We start from the raw sequence: 13,366 nt of genomic DNA, 5'->3' as shown, positions 1-13,366 counted from the left end.
TGAGCCATTTAAACAGGAAGTGAAGGGGGAGGATTGATGCCACGTGGAAAAACCAGGACAGCATCCCTGGCGTTACCTGCTCTCCCTTCAGCGCCTGGTGGATGGTGAGGTTTCGGTTGTTGTGCATGCTGAAAATGATGACTTTCCCAGTATGGTTGAACCTGGGAGCTCCCGCAACATAAATCCGCTCGTGCTTGGTGGAGATGACGGAGGAGACGGTGTAACCTGGAAGGGGGGGCGGGTGGGGGTGAGCACGGCTGAGTGGCTCCCTGCCTGCTCCCAGTTGCTGCCCGGCAATCTGCTTTCCATTAGCCCCCAGCTGCTGACACAGCTCTGGCCACCTCCCAGATCAGGAAGCTAGAAACCCAGATTTCTTCAAAGATAAAGTCATTCAAATAAACCCCAGTGCCCTGACCCTGGGCTTCGAGCTGCCTGCTCAGATCCTACCTACAACCTGAGCAGCATAGTTGTGCCAAGAGTTTTGGCACCGTCTCACGCAGCCCGCAAACCCTGTGCAAAATCCTTCTTTCACCTCGAAGGCGAGTGCAATTCCTGGCCTGAGAAGTGTTTTACTTCACGGCTCACATCAAATTAAATGAACACTAGCAAGGTGCGTGCACAGCCGGAGGCTGCGGCGCCCACCGAGCTGCTCCTTCGAGACCTTGGCAACACCACGTCTGAAACCAGGCGTGAAGGACTTTGCTGATGCTTGATGTTAACACTCAGAGCCCAATAAAAGCCATGAATCCATCAAGACCCTTGCTCAGGAGTCCTTATGGGAATAACCCTGAACAATCCCTCTTTCCTACCCAGAGGGGTTATTTTCTGTGCCGGGATCGCTGACACCACACATCGGGCTGCAGCACTTGCCCATGGTTGCCGATGGGCTTATGTAGGAATATAATGCTGGGGCTGCAAAATCCTACTTTTTAAACCCAGCTCCGGGTTCTTGCACGTTCACAGTCAGTTTTAGATGCTACTTAAATGATTAGAAACTCAAAGCATGGCCAACCATGAAGCCGGATCAAATCACTCAGGGTCACATTCAGTTGAATTTTGAGTATCTCCAGGGATTATTTGGGTTTATGGACCCCTTTCCTTGGCATTGGCCTTACCTGGGGGTTCTATTTCCCTAAATATTCCCCTTGGGGGGGGGATATTCTTAAGTCAAGCATCAGCCTTGAAACCCCCAGGTCCCAGCACTGGGCGAGCTGGGCTGCTCTGCAGCAGGATGCACCAGTGTTTCCTTAATATTTCTGGATTTCTTACTCCAGGCAGTGGGAAAGGCAGAGCCCAGGCAAGCTCCCACGTACTGTCATGGGTGCCCCTTGCACAGCCACAGCTGTCCTCGCTCCAGGTGCTCACAGCTGAGCTGGGGGACACTCTGCTGTCACCCCAAGAGATGACCCACGTGTCCAGAGGCTGTTCATGTTCCCGGCTGAGGGAAGAGCCCCAATACACCGATGGGTGACCCCGCATCATCCCACCCCACTCCCTGCCCCGGGGCAGCTCAGCCTGGCACCTGCATCTCTGGAGAGAGGCTTCATTTTGCAAACCAGGCTGATATTTTTACTCCGGAGCTTCAACAGCCGCACATGGAAGGGATTAACCCAGCAGGTATTTCCTCCCTAGGCATGAAATTTCATCACTGCTATTTAAACCATTCCAGTAAGTGCTGTAGATGACTCTGGCTGGCTGTCGTCTGAGCTACTTCTGCATTTAAATCACTTTTGTGCTGCCTGCCGTGGTCGACAATGGACTCTTCCCAGGTGAGGATGCTCATGTACGCTGCGTCCCTGGGCAAGGGGCAACACAGGTCTCCCCCCAACAGGAGCCCACAGAGAGCCAGGCATGGTACCGCCTGTGCTGGAAGTGCTGGCTGCTATTAGTCATTTAAAAAATATGTTGTACTTCCTATTATTAAGCATAAAATCATGAATCCAGCCCTGGCAGCAGAGCCTCATTCAGCTTTCTTACCTAAATATGCTCCATGATTTTTCAGCTCCTCCGGGAACTCCTGGAGATAAGATTCCCGCAGGGGAATGACCTTCCCGCTGCTGGTTTCCTTCAGGACGGCTCCGTTCCAGTCGTAGGCACCCACTGCCCCCAGCAAGATCCCGTCCTGCAGGAGAGCAGGAGTAGTTTAGGGGTATTTCTTGCCAAGTGGAGACAATTCTGCACCTCACTGCCCATACAGGCAAAGCTGATTCATGCTGAGATGGATGAGGGGACCTGATGGGCTGGTTTTGTGTGAGAACACATATGGGCGTCCCTAAAAGCCCAGCTCCTAGACTATATACTTATTGGAGGCTGCAGAGTGCAGAAGAGAAAAACAGCAAATGGTCCCTCCCAGAAATTGCACATTTTACAGAAAAGGGGAGGAATCTCACAAATGGAAATAAATAAATAAATCAATCAATCTAGCAAACCATTCTCCAAAGCACACCTGGAAAGATGGAGATTTTTAAACATGCTGGAATGACATTTCCACTCCATCCATATCTTTCCAGCATGTTTTTCCTCCCCAGGAAAACCCCAAGCAGAAACCCTGCTGGCCTTTTGCTTGGCCAGCCCACAGAGCCCGAGGGTGGAAGGGGACTGACTGTCCTCTGCACCCCCAGCACCCACAAGTGCCTTCCTCCATGGCACATCCCAGCACGTCCTTCCCAAGAGGTTGTGGCATTGGGAGGAGCTGATGCAGCCTGGCCCTAAGGAAGGTCCCCTTCCCCATGGGATAAACCAGCAGCAACAGCATTTTCTTCCTTATGCTCGTGTTAGCAATTTAGTTTCATGATTAATAACTTGCCCCAAATACTTGTCTCCCCACTGGCAGCTGCCAGTGACGATAAAAAAGCACAGAGCACCTGCTTGCGCAGACAGGAGCAAAAAACCCCTGAGTTTACTCTCTTACTTCCACAACATGCGATGAAAATCCAGTCTGGGACATTTCCAGTCCAAAGGAGATTTCATTCTTGTTGGTTCCTAAAAAAAAAAAAAAAAAAAGTAATTTATATTTAATGTTATATTTAATGATGAGATTTGCTTTCCTGGAGGAGCTGAACAGTGCCTCAGTGGGTTGGGGTGGGATGAGCGTCCACCTCTACCCCCCCTGGAGCACAAAGGATCTCAGTTGCCAGAAATGAGCCTGTTTCTCCCTAAATCACCACAATTACACAAACTCGTGCTGCTAGTAGGTACTGGGAGCTCTGCCATGGCACGGGTTTCTCCTTTCCTAGCTGCAAGATCACACAAAATTGGGATTTTGCTTCATAATTACAATTGGGTGAAGCTTCTCACTCAGTGAAGCTTTCTTCCACAGAGAAGTGTTGCTGGACCAAGCTAACTGGCAAACTGGTGGGGAGTTTGTGAGCTGGTTTGACCAAAATTCCCTCAAACCCTGAGATGTTTAATTTTCAGTGAAAGCCCTCCATCTTCTGTTTTGTCCCAGGATGCACTTTTCCTATGAAATTTAGATAAATTTAGTTTTGGAGACTGACAAACTTGTCACAAGGCGGACAGAAACATCGTCATTTAGAACAAAAATATTTCCTGATATTTAATTTCAGCCAATAAACCATAAAACCCCACATTATTCCCATAACCCAGCAGTGTCTGCCACCCCAGGGAGTCCCTGGCAGTCAGTGGGTGGTTTTTGCCTGTTTATAACCCAGCTGGGTTTGAACGGAATTTGATGGATGAGAAAGATGCTGACACCCAGATGACCCCCACACCAAATTTCAGAGGTTTGCTGTCAATGCCAGAGTGGCAAATAGTGGTGGCCAGAATGAGGGGTGTCCTTTGGAGGAGAGGGGATCTGTGCTCATGACGCTTGAGGGGTACAAACCACTCAAAATAAAGACATTTCTTTGTATATGAAGATGTTCACAGCATGATTTTAGGTGCTGTGTCAAACAGATATTAGGGAAACTCTGGTGTGACCTGTTCAAATTGAACAGAACGTGGACCGACAGCACATCTGAAGCAACCTGCTGCAGCCTGGCTGGCCAGGACGTGTCAGGGAGAAGCATCACTCACCTTCCAAGCTAAATATCCTTTCCCCCAGCGCATCCACAATGTCTTTGAGCGCTGCTTCATCTGTGACATTAAAGAAATGCTTGTCATCTGGGTCACTCGCTATAAATTTTATCTCATTCAAAAAGGCTTCAGGATTGATTCCTCTTCTGTTATAATAACCCAGTACCTAGATTTGAAATAGAAATGCGAGGCTCAGGGGTTTTCACTCGATGGATAGAGCAGTCCCAAACCACCCAAGGGGTGTCCATAGGGAAGGAGCCCCACAGCCTTGGCATCTGACAGCCCATTGTGGGAGCAAACCGAGGAGCAAGGAGCTGCTGTAATTCCTCCAAGCAGCCCAGGCTGGACACCCTTCATGAAATTTGGATGCCCAGTGCAATGCAGGGTCTTGCTTGTCCCTGGCTATGGTGCCTGCTCCGGCAGCTGAATCCAGAGCCAGGCACCCCACCACCACCACCACCAAGGACCCCTGTGAACATGCTGGGGGTGGAGGAGGTGGGCTACTCTGCCAGCTCCATTGCATTGGGGTGCACTGGGCACTGCCGAGCTCTGCATAGCTTCTGCAGCTGTTTGCTGCCAAAAGGATCCCCCCTCCGCTTACCGCCACCGCGTATCTGGTGACGTTGTCCTTCTCGCTGTCCTCAATCACCTTCTCCAGGTCTGGGCTGTCATGCGACTCTCCATCTGTGATTACAATCATTACTCTCTTTGCCCCTTTCCGGCCACCTTTCTGAAATGCTTCCGAGCTGCAATTGAAGAGATGCCCTGGGCTGCTCAGCCTCGCCAGGCTCGCCGAAACCGCCAAGACGCGCGCCCCATCGCCCACATCGTACAGCGCCGAGCGGTGTTGGGTGGGCTGCTGGCCCCTGGGGAGGTGCGGGACTCTCAGGAAACATTTTACAACTTTAAAAGGGGATTTTTCCCACTGATGGAGCTGGCTTCTTGCAGGAGAGGAGCCTTTAGTTCAGCAAAATGGCCTAAATCTGCAGCAGGAATACTGGTCAGGCTGTGGCAATAAAGCACCACTTGTCCCAGATAACAGAGGAGCTGGAGCTGTGGGTCACAGCTGTACCGAGCTCCCGGGTAACTGATGGGGGTCTGCAGAAGGGCTACAGTGCCTGGGGCAGATGTGGGGTCACGTTTGGGGGCTGAGAGCTCAGCTCTGGGTGCTTTCAGAAAGAGGATACATTTTCAGAGTCTGCCTCTGCGCCCTCCTTCTGGTCCAGCTGCAACCAAGCATGGAGCAGTTTTGCAAAGCATGGCTTGTAAAACATCACTTAAAGACTGAGGGGTTTTGCAAAAGCATTTTTAGCTTGGAGGTATCCCCTGCTTTCTAAGCAGCAAGGAAAAGCAAAGGAGGAGAGAGGGAAGAAAAACAAACAGTGGTTTTAAACTTGTTATCAGGAGGAACAGGAAGGTGAGGGATTTTTACCGAGCAAACTCTATCCCATAGGCAGTCCTGGTTTCTGTACCTCCTCTTTGCTCTATGTGACTGGCAGCCGCTACCACATCTTTTACAGACCTGTAGTCATTTAAATGAAACTCATGGACGACATCTTCTCCGTACTGAACAACTCCGACCTAGGGATTAAAGGAATATCACAAAGGACGCCAACAACCCGCTGCGTGGCAAGGGGCGGCAACATAACGAGCACACTTTGTCAACCACACAAAATAACAGCCACCCTTAAAAATCAATCACTCTCTCCCCATTTGCTCCAGTTTTCCCTCTACAGGACCATTGATAATGCTTGATTTTACTTCTATTCTCTGCCAGCTCTCACCCATGTGCAGATACCCCTCCCCTGCTATAAAGGTTTGGGGTGATGCAGACGTGCTGTGCCCCAGCACAGACCCACAGCACCTCTAGATGGGACCAAATGGGGGTTATTTGTGCAAATTGTTGAGGATATCCCTGCACAAATCCCCAGCCAAATCAGCCCATGATTACTAATTAGAAAAGAATGGAGAGCTCTTCACAGCTGCACCAAGCTGCCTCAGTACAGGGCAGTACTTCTGTATTTTCATGCAATTTCATCCTCCCCATGCCCAGTCAGGATGCGGGGTGCTGCTCTCTCCATAGCTCACTCAGGGACATTAATGCGAGCATTATTTCCATGGGCTCAGCTTTAAAATCCATACATTGAAAGTTTATTTTGAAGAAGTGTAGTGCCAAATTACAGCATAGTGCCAGAAAAGGGATGTTGAAAAGGGCCCCGTGAGCGTGTCCAGGGGACTCGGCACGACATGTGGGGACACACAAGTTGTGCAGGGGCTTACTTGTATCTGGCCAGGGCCAATATAAAATTTTTTCAAGATGTTTATCAGGAAGTGCTGAACTTCAACCCAAGGATATATGCTGTTTGATCCATCCAGAACTATGATTATGTCCATGTACGTCTGGCATCCTGTGAAAAATACGCAGTGTGTTATTGAAAGACCTTGGCAACGCCTGCAGAGGGGAGATTTATGGCTTCATTCCTTGCAGTCAGGTACTTGCTCTTATGATTTGTTTGAAAAAAAAAATCTCATTTCAATCATTCATAAAGACCTTTGGGTTTCAATAAGGTAGAGAGAAGCCACAAGCATCCTCTCTGCCGAGAAAAGACTGGATAACTTTCTAAGAAAAACACTCAGCGGTATCTTTTCTGATTCAGATTTGGACCTTTATCCGGTCTCATATAGTTGCATACTTCAAAGAGTGGCCCGCTGCAGGCAGGATCCAGCCTCTGTTCCTCCCGCAGAGCAATGCTTTACCCCTGAGTCACTGCTCAGCCCTGCCTGTACTCGCCATATAACGCAAGTCGGGTATTTCCTCCCCTTCCCATTAAATCCTCAGCGACGAGGCAGCCAAAAACCCCAGTGAGGACCCCAGGGCTCAGCCCAGCAGTACGAGCCATGAAGGATTTAGGCAGTCGACTGGTTTTCAGTGGGGAAAATTGCTCAGCATCATCTCTCTATCTTGCTTATATTTTATAACATTATTTAGAAAAGTTGCAGAAAACCAGATGATGCTGAATTTTCCAGTGACAGATATTTATCGGCTGCCCTTTTCACCTACTGTAGGCACTTATGGGTTAGTGCATCCATGGACTGGAGTCACACACAGATCACTCCATCACTGTGGTCCTCAGCTGTGTGTCACCATCTCGATCCCCCACTCACCCCAGCACCCAGGGAGAGGAGCTGACCCTCTGCATCCCACTCACTAAATGATAATGTTCTGCTCGTTATAATTTTCTCTCTAAAAAAACCAATTACTCTTTGCAGCGAGGGCTAAAAGCATCTTCTGCCCATAAAGGGGTAAGTGACACTGAGAATTTGGTGGTGGGCTCTCCCTTTACTGCCTCTTCCCCCCAAAAGTCCCATTTTCCCCTGCTCTGCTCTACGCTGTGACAGTTAATCAACACCAAACAAGTGATGGAGCTGGGGCATCACACCCTGTGCCCAGCTGGGACAAGGAACTTCTGGGAGCCCTGATGGTGCAGGACAGGCTTCTGCAATTTCTTTTCCTACAGGAAAGCCAAGAAGCTTATTTAAAACCTCAAAATAAAATCACGTATCCAAATTTACAAATTTGGGCCAAAATATTTAGCTTTCAGTCAATGAGTGCTTTGTTTTGTGTGGCCAAGGTCTGAATTCTTTCCCTATTTTGCCTTCCTAGCTGTGCTGATAAAATATTCTGGATACTTTTATTTCTGGTTTTGGAAGAATAAGGTATTTTTTGTCTTCCCCGGGTGTCAGTCAAAAGCAAAATGTTTACCAGATGTCTATGTACGTAACCCCCTTTGAATCACTTCCCTGCAACCATTTCCTCTGCTCTCTTGCCTTCGCTTAAACACTGACATCGCTTTGTTTTCTCAATGGGACTGAAGCGATTAGAGAACAGAAATTCCCTCTGACTTCAAAGGTGGGGTTAGAGCCGCAGGGCAGATTGTTTCTCGTACTCTGCAGAGCCGGAGCCACTGTTTTGGAGAACCTGAAGTTAGAGTTGACCCGGGAGCACATGCCCGTGGTGTAGTAGGAGCTCCCGCACTCGTGGGACCAGAGAGGGCTGCAGGCCTGGATGGAAAAAATAAAGCATCAGGGATGGGTTTAAAATTGCCACTTTTTAATTGCTGCTTTGCAAGGCTGTCTTTTCCTTCGGCATCTTTTTTCCCCGTGCAAGGTGAGGTTTCTGAGCCCTGCGGCGCATGTAGCATATGTATAAACACGCAGAGAGGCGTATTTGCATGCCTGTACGTGCTGATGTACATGCATCTGGCTTCGCATGCCTTTACACGCTGCTGTGCATGCAGCCCGCAGAGCCCTCCCCGCGCAGGGAGGCCAGGCTGTGCCGAAGCCCCCGTTCCTCACCAGAAAGCTGTTGTCCTTGGGGTTGGTAGCCAGGCTGAGGCCGAGGCGCATGTTGTCCTTCCGCTCGGAGACATTGGAGAGCGTTACCCGTCCTTCGGAGAGAGGATGTGGTTAGGGACAGCTGCCGGGCACCCAGCCCACGTCCCCGTGGTGCTCCCCGGCATCTCTGGAGCAAGAGGGAACCCAGCAGAATGCTGGAGGAAAGCTGTCTCTGCCTGCTTACACTGCAGACTTTGCGTTTTGGTTTTTTTTGGACACAGTTGTCAAGATAAGAGTTGGTTTTTTTCTTAGATGCCACAACCAAGAAAGAGAAAAGTCTTCTAAGGAATGAAGCTGTGAGTCAGGGATGGCTCCTCTTAGGTAGTCAATCTTCAGGAAGAAACCCCTCTGAGCAGCTCTAAATCTCCTATTTTATTGTCAGGCCAGCAGGCATTTAGAGGCTGCTTTATCTTTGTGCATTGCTTTTGTTTCCCATGTCACAGCCCAGAAACTGGGAACAGCCCCCAGGGCAGCCCTGTCTTTCTGTGAACACTGATATCATTTCACTGTGACACAAATGCTGCCTGACCCAGCCATTGCTCCACTTCTGGGGGCAATGAGGCTCCCCGTGACCCAGGGTCCCCCCCTTCGCTCTTTTGCCCCTGAGAAGGAGGAAATTAGGCAATTAATGGTAAAACTGGGGGGTTGGTTTCATTGCCTGTGGCCTTTGGAAGCGTCTTCATAGAATCATAGACTCATAGAATGATCTGTATTGGAAGGGACCTTAAAGCCCACCCAGTCCCACCCCCCTGCCATGGGCAGGGGCACCTTCCACTAGCCCAGGTTCCCCAAATCCCCGTCCAACCTGGCCTTGAACCCTTCCAGGGACGGAACAGGGACTTCCAGGGACATTCTTGCTGAGGTTTAAATTGAGAGGAGGCTCAGAAACCAAGATCCACCACCCAGAGCTCATCCCGAAGCGGAGCATCCTCCAGCAACCCCTCACTTCATGCCTGCAGTCCTTGTGGCTCCATCCTTGGCTCTCACCGACGGAACCCGAGTTTGCTCCGACCCACTGTCTGCACACACACCACAGCAAAGCCAGAGAAGAAGGGGCTTTAGCCCACGTTATAAATCCTCCAGGATCGCAGCTGCAGATGCTGACACCCCACTGTCCTGCTCTGCTACCCAGGTACACTACAGCTCTGTGGTGGGGAGCAGGATGTTCCTCACCAGCCCCTGCCCCTTCTGCATGCTCGGCACAGAGCCCCGGTCCCACGTCACCTCCTGCTTCTCAGCACTATGGTCATCCCTGCTGCATGCTCGCTGTCAGCTTGGCAACCCCCCAGGGCAGCTCCGCGTCTGGTTTTACTCAAATGGCCTCAGTGGGTTATGCTAACTAGACAAGTTAATTGGGAAAAAAAATAAAATAGGATGTGCTCATGGAACTGATCTTTTCATCTGAAGCTCGTTCCCAATGGAAAAAAGATTGCTTTTTGGCAAGATTCAAATTTACACACACAACAGCTTTTTGAAGAATTTCAAGGATCTCATAGCTAATAACAAAAAAAAAGGAAAAAAGAAAACAATGTTTAAAAAACCCAAAAGATTTGGAGCCAATCAATCAAATATTGCAGATGATCCAAAGTTCCTCCTCTCTTATCAGCTGTGGTAGAAACCCAGGATAGTTCATATTCATAATGACGAAAAATAAAGTGAGAACAGCTGCTCCAGCTGCTCCAGTGTTAAAAAATCCCAGACCTTGTCCCTAAACCCCAGCAATGCTCCTCAGGACCATGAGAAAGTCCCCGACTCTCACATTTTCCACTAAGACAAAGATGTGCCCGTCCAGTGACTCACTTTGGGCAGCAAAGGGGACTTGTGCCCCCCTGCCTCCCACTGCCCCGGTCTGGGGTGGACATGTCCCAATATCATGATATTGTGCTGTCGGCACAGTTGGTGCTGGACCAGCCCGAGAAACCCTGAGGAAGAACTCGCTCTCTCCATCCGGGGAGATGGGATTGGGATGTCTGCAGGACCGGAGCACCCCCGGGGTCTCTCCTCCTACGACAGCAGTGATGGGGCCCAAGGGTGGTGGGGCTGGCTGAAAATTCCCCAAATACCAAAGCTGTGGGGTCAGGCTGGATGCCAGGAGCAAAACTTGCCTGCGCCCAGGGAACCTGCTGCAGTGGGCACGTTGTCCAATCACCCCCCAGAAAGGGAATACAGACACTGCCAAGTGCAGTCAGTGGGAGCATTATTCATCGATAAGTTTATCCTGATCATTTAATAAACCAGTTTAAGCTATATTAAATAAATAACTTTTTAACTTTATTCTGATTTGCTTGATTTTACCCCAACGTGGCTTAAAGCTCAGCACCAGGGTTAACGTGAACACCTGAAATAATTCCTTATCTAAAAATCCTCCTAAAACATGCAGTCCTCAAGCTTTTTGGGGACAATCTGGACAACTCAACAGGGCGCATCTTTACAGACCAAAGCCATGGTAAAAAACACCATGTTAAAAATGGCCAGTTCCCCTCGCTGCCCCAGGGGTGTGCGGTACCTAGGTTGAGTTTGGTGCAGTTGCTGTGGGTGTCACTGGTCACTGGGCACTTGTAGACATCTCCTGTCTTCTGCTGGCCGTTGGTTTCGTAGGGAGCTCCCACCACCAGCCTGCGGGAAAGAGGGGTCTGTTAGTGCGGGAACAAACCCACAGCCACCGCTGGAGGGGAACCCCCACGGGAAAAAGGATTCCCCAGCCCAAGTCCTCAGTTTGTGGTTCAGGAGGTGTCAGGAAAGGGTCCCTTGTTGGGGGGACACCATCGTTCCCCCACCCTGAGTCGGTGCAAGCAGCAAAAGCACTATTTTGACTTCCCCTTCCCATGACAGCAGGCAGAAATAAGCTGGGGACCATGACTCACTGCTGCTTGGAAGTAATGCCCATCAGATGCAATGGGGGCGAACAAATGTCTGGCAGTGAGTCTGCAAAACCATCTGGCAGCACTGGGAGGAGCAGGGGACCCCCATCACTACCCTGGCTCACGGCCAGCACTGGCACCGAGACCTTCAGCATCTGTCTGAGGTCCCGTAGTTGACACGGCTGACCCCAGGGAGGAGGGGATGGAGGTGTCCCTTCTCACCACTGCTTCAGGTAGCATTTTCATGCCAGGATCGTCTTCAGGACACGGATGTGTAGGAAGGAGTCCTGCCTAGCGGTACCTGACGGAATAGCAAGGAGCTGGTATAGCAGTGATGGCAACTCACACTGGGATCCACAAGGAATTTTCCCCACTGAAAAGCTGAAAAAGTGGATTTCCAGGAGTTTTGCTCCAACGTGGGATTGTTCACTTATGAGCAGTCCGGAGCGGTATGTTAGGATCCCCAGCTCAGCAGCTGGTGAGGACATTGGGCCTCAATCTGTTCTTTAAAATAAGAGGAGCTGATAAAACCACATACATCCAAGGATGCAGGCCACTAGTCAGGACGTATCTGGGACATTGCAAACATTTTTCTCACTTTTTCTTGTGGACTTGACCAGAATAGTACAAAAGAGCAAACCAAAGGAGGAGGAGAGCAGGACCTGAGGAATTTGACCATTCCTTCCAGGCTAGTTCAAAAATACTTCGAATCACGAGTTATTGGTGTCTTCTGCTCCCAATGTGTTAGCCCAGAATAAATCTGCTCCATTGCTTTTTTTTGCTTTCAAAATCCTATCGGTGGATGCAACCGTCCAAGTCCGGATCACCAGATAAACAGGGACCTCTTTTGTTCTGCGCCGCCCTACCCAGCAGCTGGCAAAGCGACTGTCCCCAGCACAGATGTTCCCTGTTAGACCAGAAACGGTCATTTTTTTAAAGTGCTGCTTCTACAAAGACACTAAACACTCATTCTTTTATTCCATCACTATAAAATGGAATTGCTCACCAAATTAAAAGCTCCAAAATCTAAGCGGCATTTAAGGATTCTCATGGAAATACTTCCTGTCTTACAACTTCATTGCTAATGAGGACATTAATTAGGGGGAAATAATAACCATCTGGAGCCATCCTCAGTAGCATCCAGAAGCCCAGGGAAGTCTGGTACCTTCTCCCTGACCTGCACAAGGAGTTTGCTCATGTCCCCCTGCTGCACTATCGATGTCTGTTTGCTCATGGTCAGAGAGGAGGAGAAGGTGAAAGATGTGAAATGTAGTGAAAGGACGTGGGAGGGGGAGAGAAAAAGACTTTGAAGATGAAAAGAAATAAAGGTTGAGACACCTCAGAAGATGATGTTCTCATTTTTAAATTTTAACTCCCAAAGAAGAATTTAACATAAATGGGATTTGACATGAACATCTCAGAGCAGCTCCACCTTAATGTGTCCCCCTCTCCAGCTGGAAATCCTATCTGGGACTTTCCCATTAATTAATATTCTGGTATTAATATTATCACATTACCCATTAATAAATATTCCTGAACACCAGTGGTTATTAGGTTGAAGCATCTCTTTCAAATGCAAGACGATGACGAGGGCAAACCACCCGCTCCCCCAGTTCCCCAGCCCTACGTCAGAGCTGGACGCTCAAAGAAAGCCCAAATATTTACAGATGCTGCCATGAATGCAAAGGGGTTGTGAAGCTCATGCAACCAGAATTTTTGTCTCCCAAAGACAATGGCATTGTTTTCCCTTTTCGGTTAAATTTAAATGATTGATTAACTGAAGCTGTCAAATTCTCATGGAAACTTGGCAGCTCAGGAAAAGGCTTTTCCAGCTGTTTGCAGGGATGCTGTAAGCGTTCCCCGAAGTTGGCTGTCAGAGATGCTGCTCTGCTCACCAGCTCACAGGTTGCTTACAAACCTCTTCCTTTACTTTGTGATTTGTAAGTCTGTGCTCTAAATGTTGTTTTTTTCTTAAAAAAAAAAAAAAAAAAGTCCCATTCCAAATCACCCAAATCCAATTGGAGCATCTTGCTGCAGCAGGGAGCCATCCCCTGCTCTGTGCCAGCTCTCCCCAT

The 13,366-nt window shown here is 49.2% G+C and overlaps 1 protein-coding gene across 1 annotated transcript in view; it reads right to left on the bottom strand.

Moving 5' to 3' along the window:
• ITGA11 (integrin subunit alpha 11) overlaps positions 1 to 13,366 on the bottom strand; it is a 48,188-nt gene that overhangs the window by 16,225 nt on the left and 18,597 nt on the right. The window contains exons 3-12 of the mRNA XM_074837105.1: positions 10,937 to 11,046; positions 8,392 to 8,483; positions 7,983 to 8,097; positions 6,316 to 6,443; positions 5,468 to 5,616; positions 4,637 to 4,781; positions 4,036 to 4,201; positions 2,912 to 2,982; positions 1,978 to 2,122; positions 77 to 225 (exon numbers count right to left, since the gene is read on the bottom strand). Of these exons, the coding sequence (XP_074693206.1) occupies positions 77 to 225; positions 1,978 to 2,122; positions 2,912 to 2,982; positions 4,036 to 4,201; positions 4,637 to 4,781; positions 5,468 to 5,616; positions 6,316 to 6,443; positions 7,983 to 8,097; positions 8,392 to 8,483; positions 10,937 to 11,046 (1,270 nt within the window). The remainder of the gene's footprint in view (positions 1 to 76; positions 226 to 1,977; positions 2,123 to 2,911; positions 2,983 to 4,035; positions 4,202 to 4,636; positions 4,782 to 5,467; positions 5,617 to 6,315; positions 6,444 to 7,982; positions 8,098 to 8,391; positions 8,484 to 10,936; positions 11,047 to 13,366) is intronic.

Source organism: Strix aluco, chromosome 12, assembly GCF_031877795.1.
Source record: "Strix aluco isolate bStrAlu1 chromosome 12, bStrAlu1.hap1, whole genome shotgun sequence".
NCBI lineage: Eukaryota > Metazoa > Chordata > Aves > Strigiformes > Strigidae > Strix > Strix aluco.
Note: the sequence above shows the minus strand (reverse complement) of the source record. Positions and strands in the feature narration are given on the sequence as shown.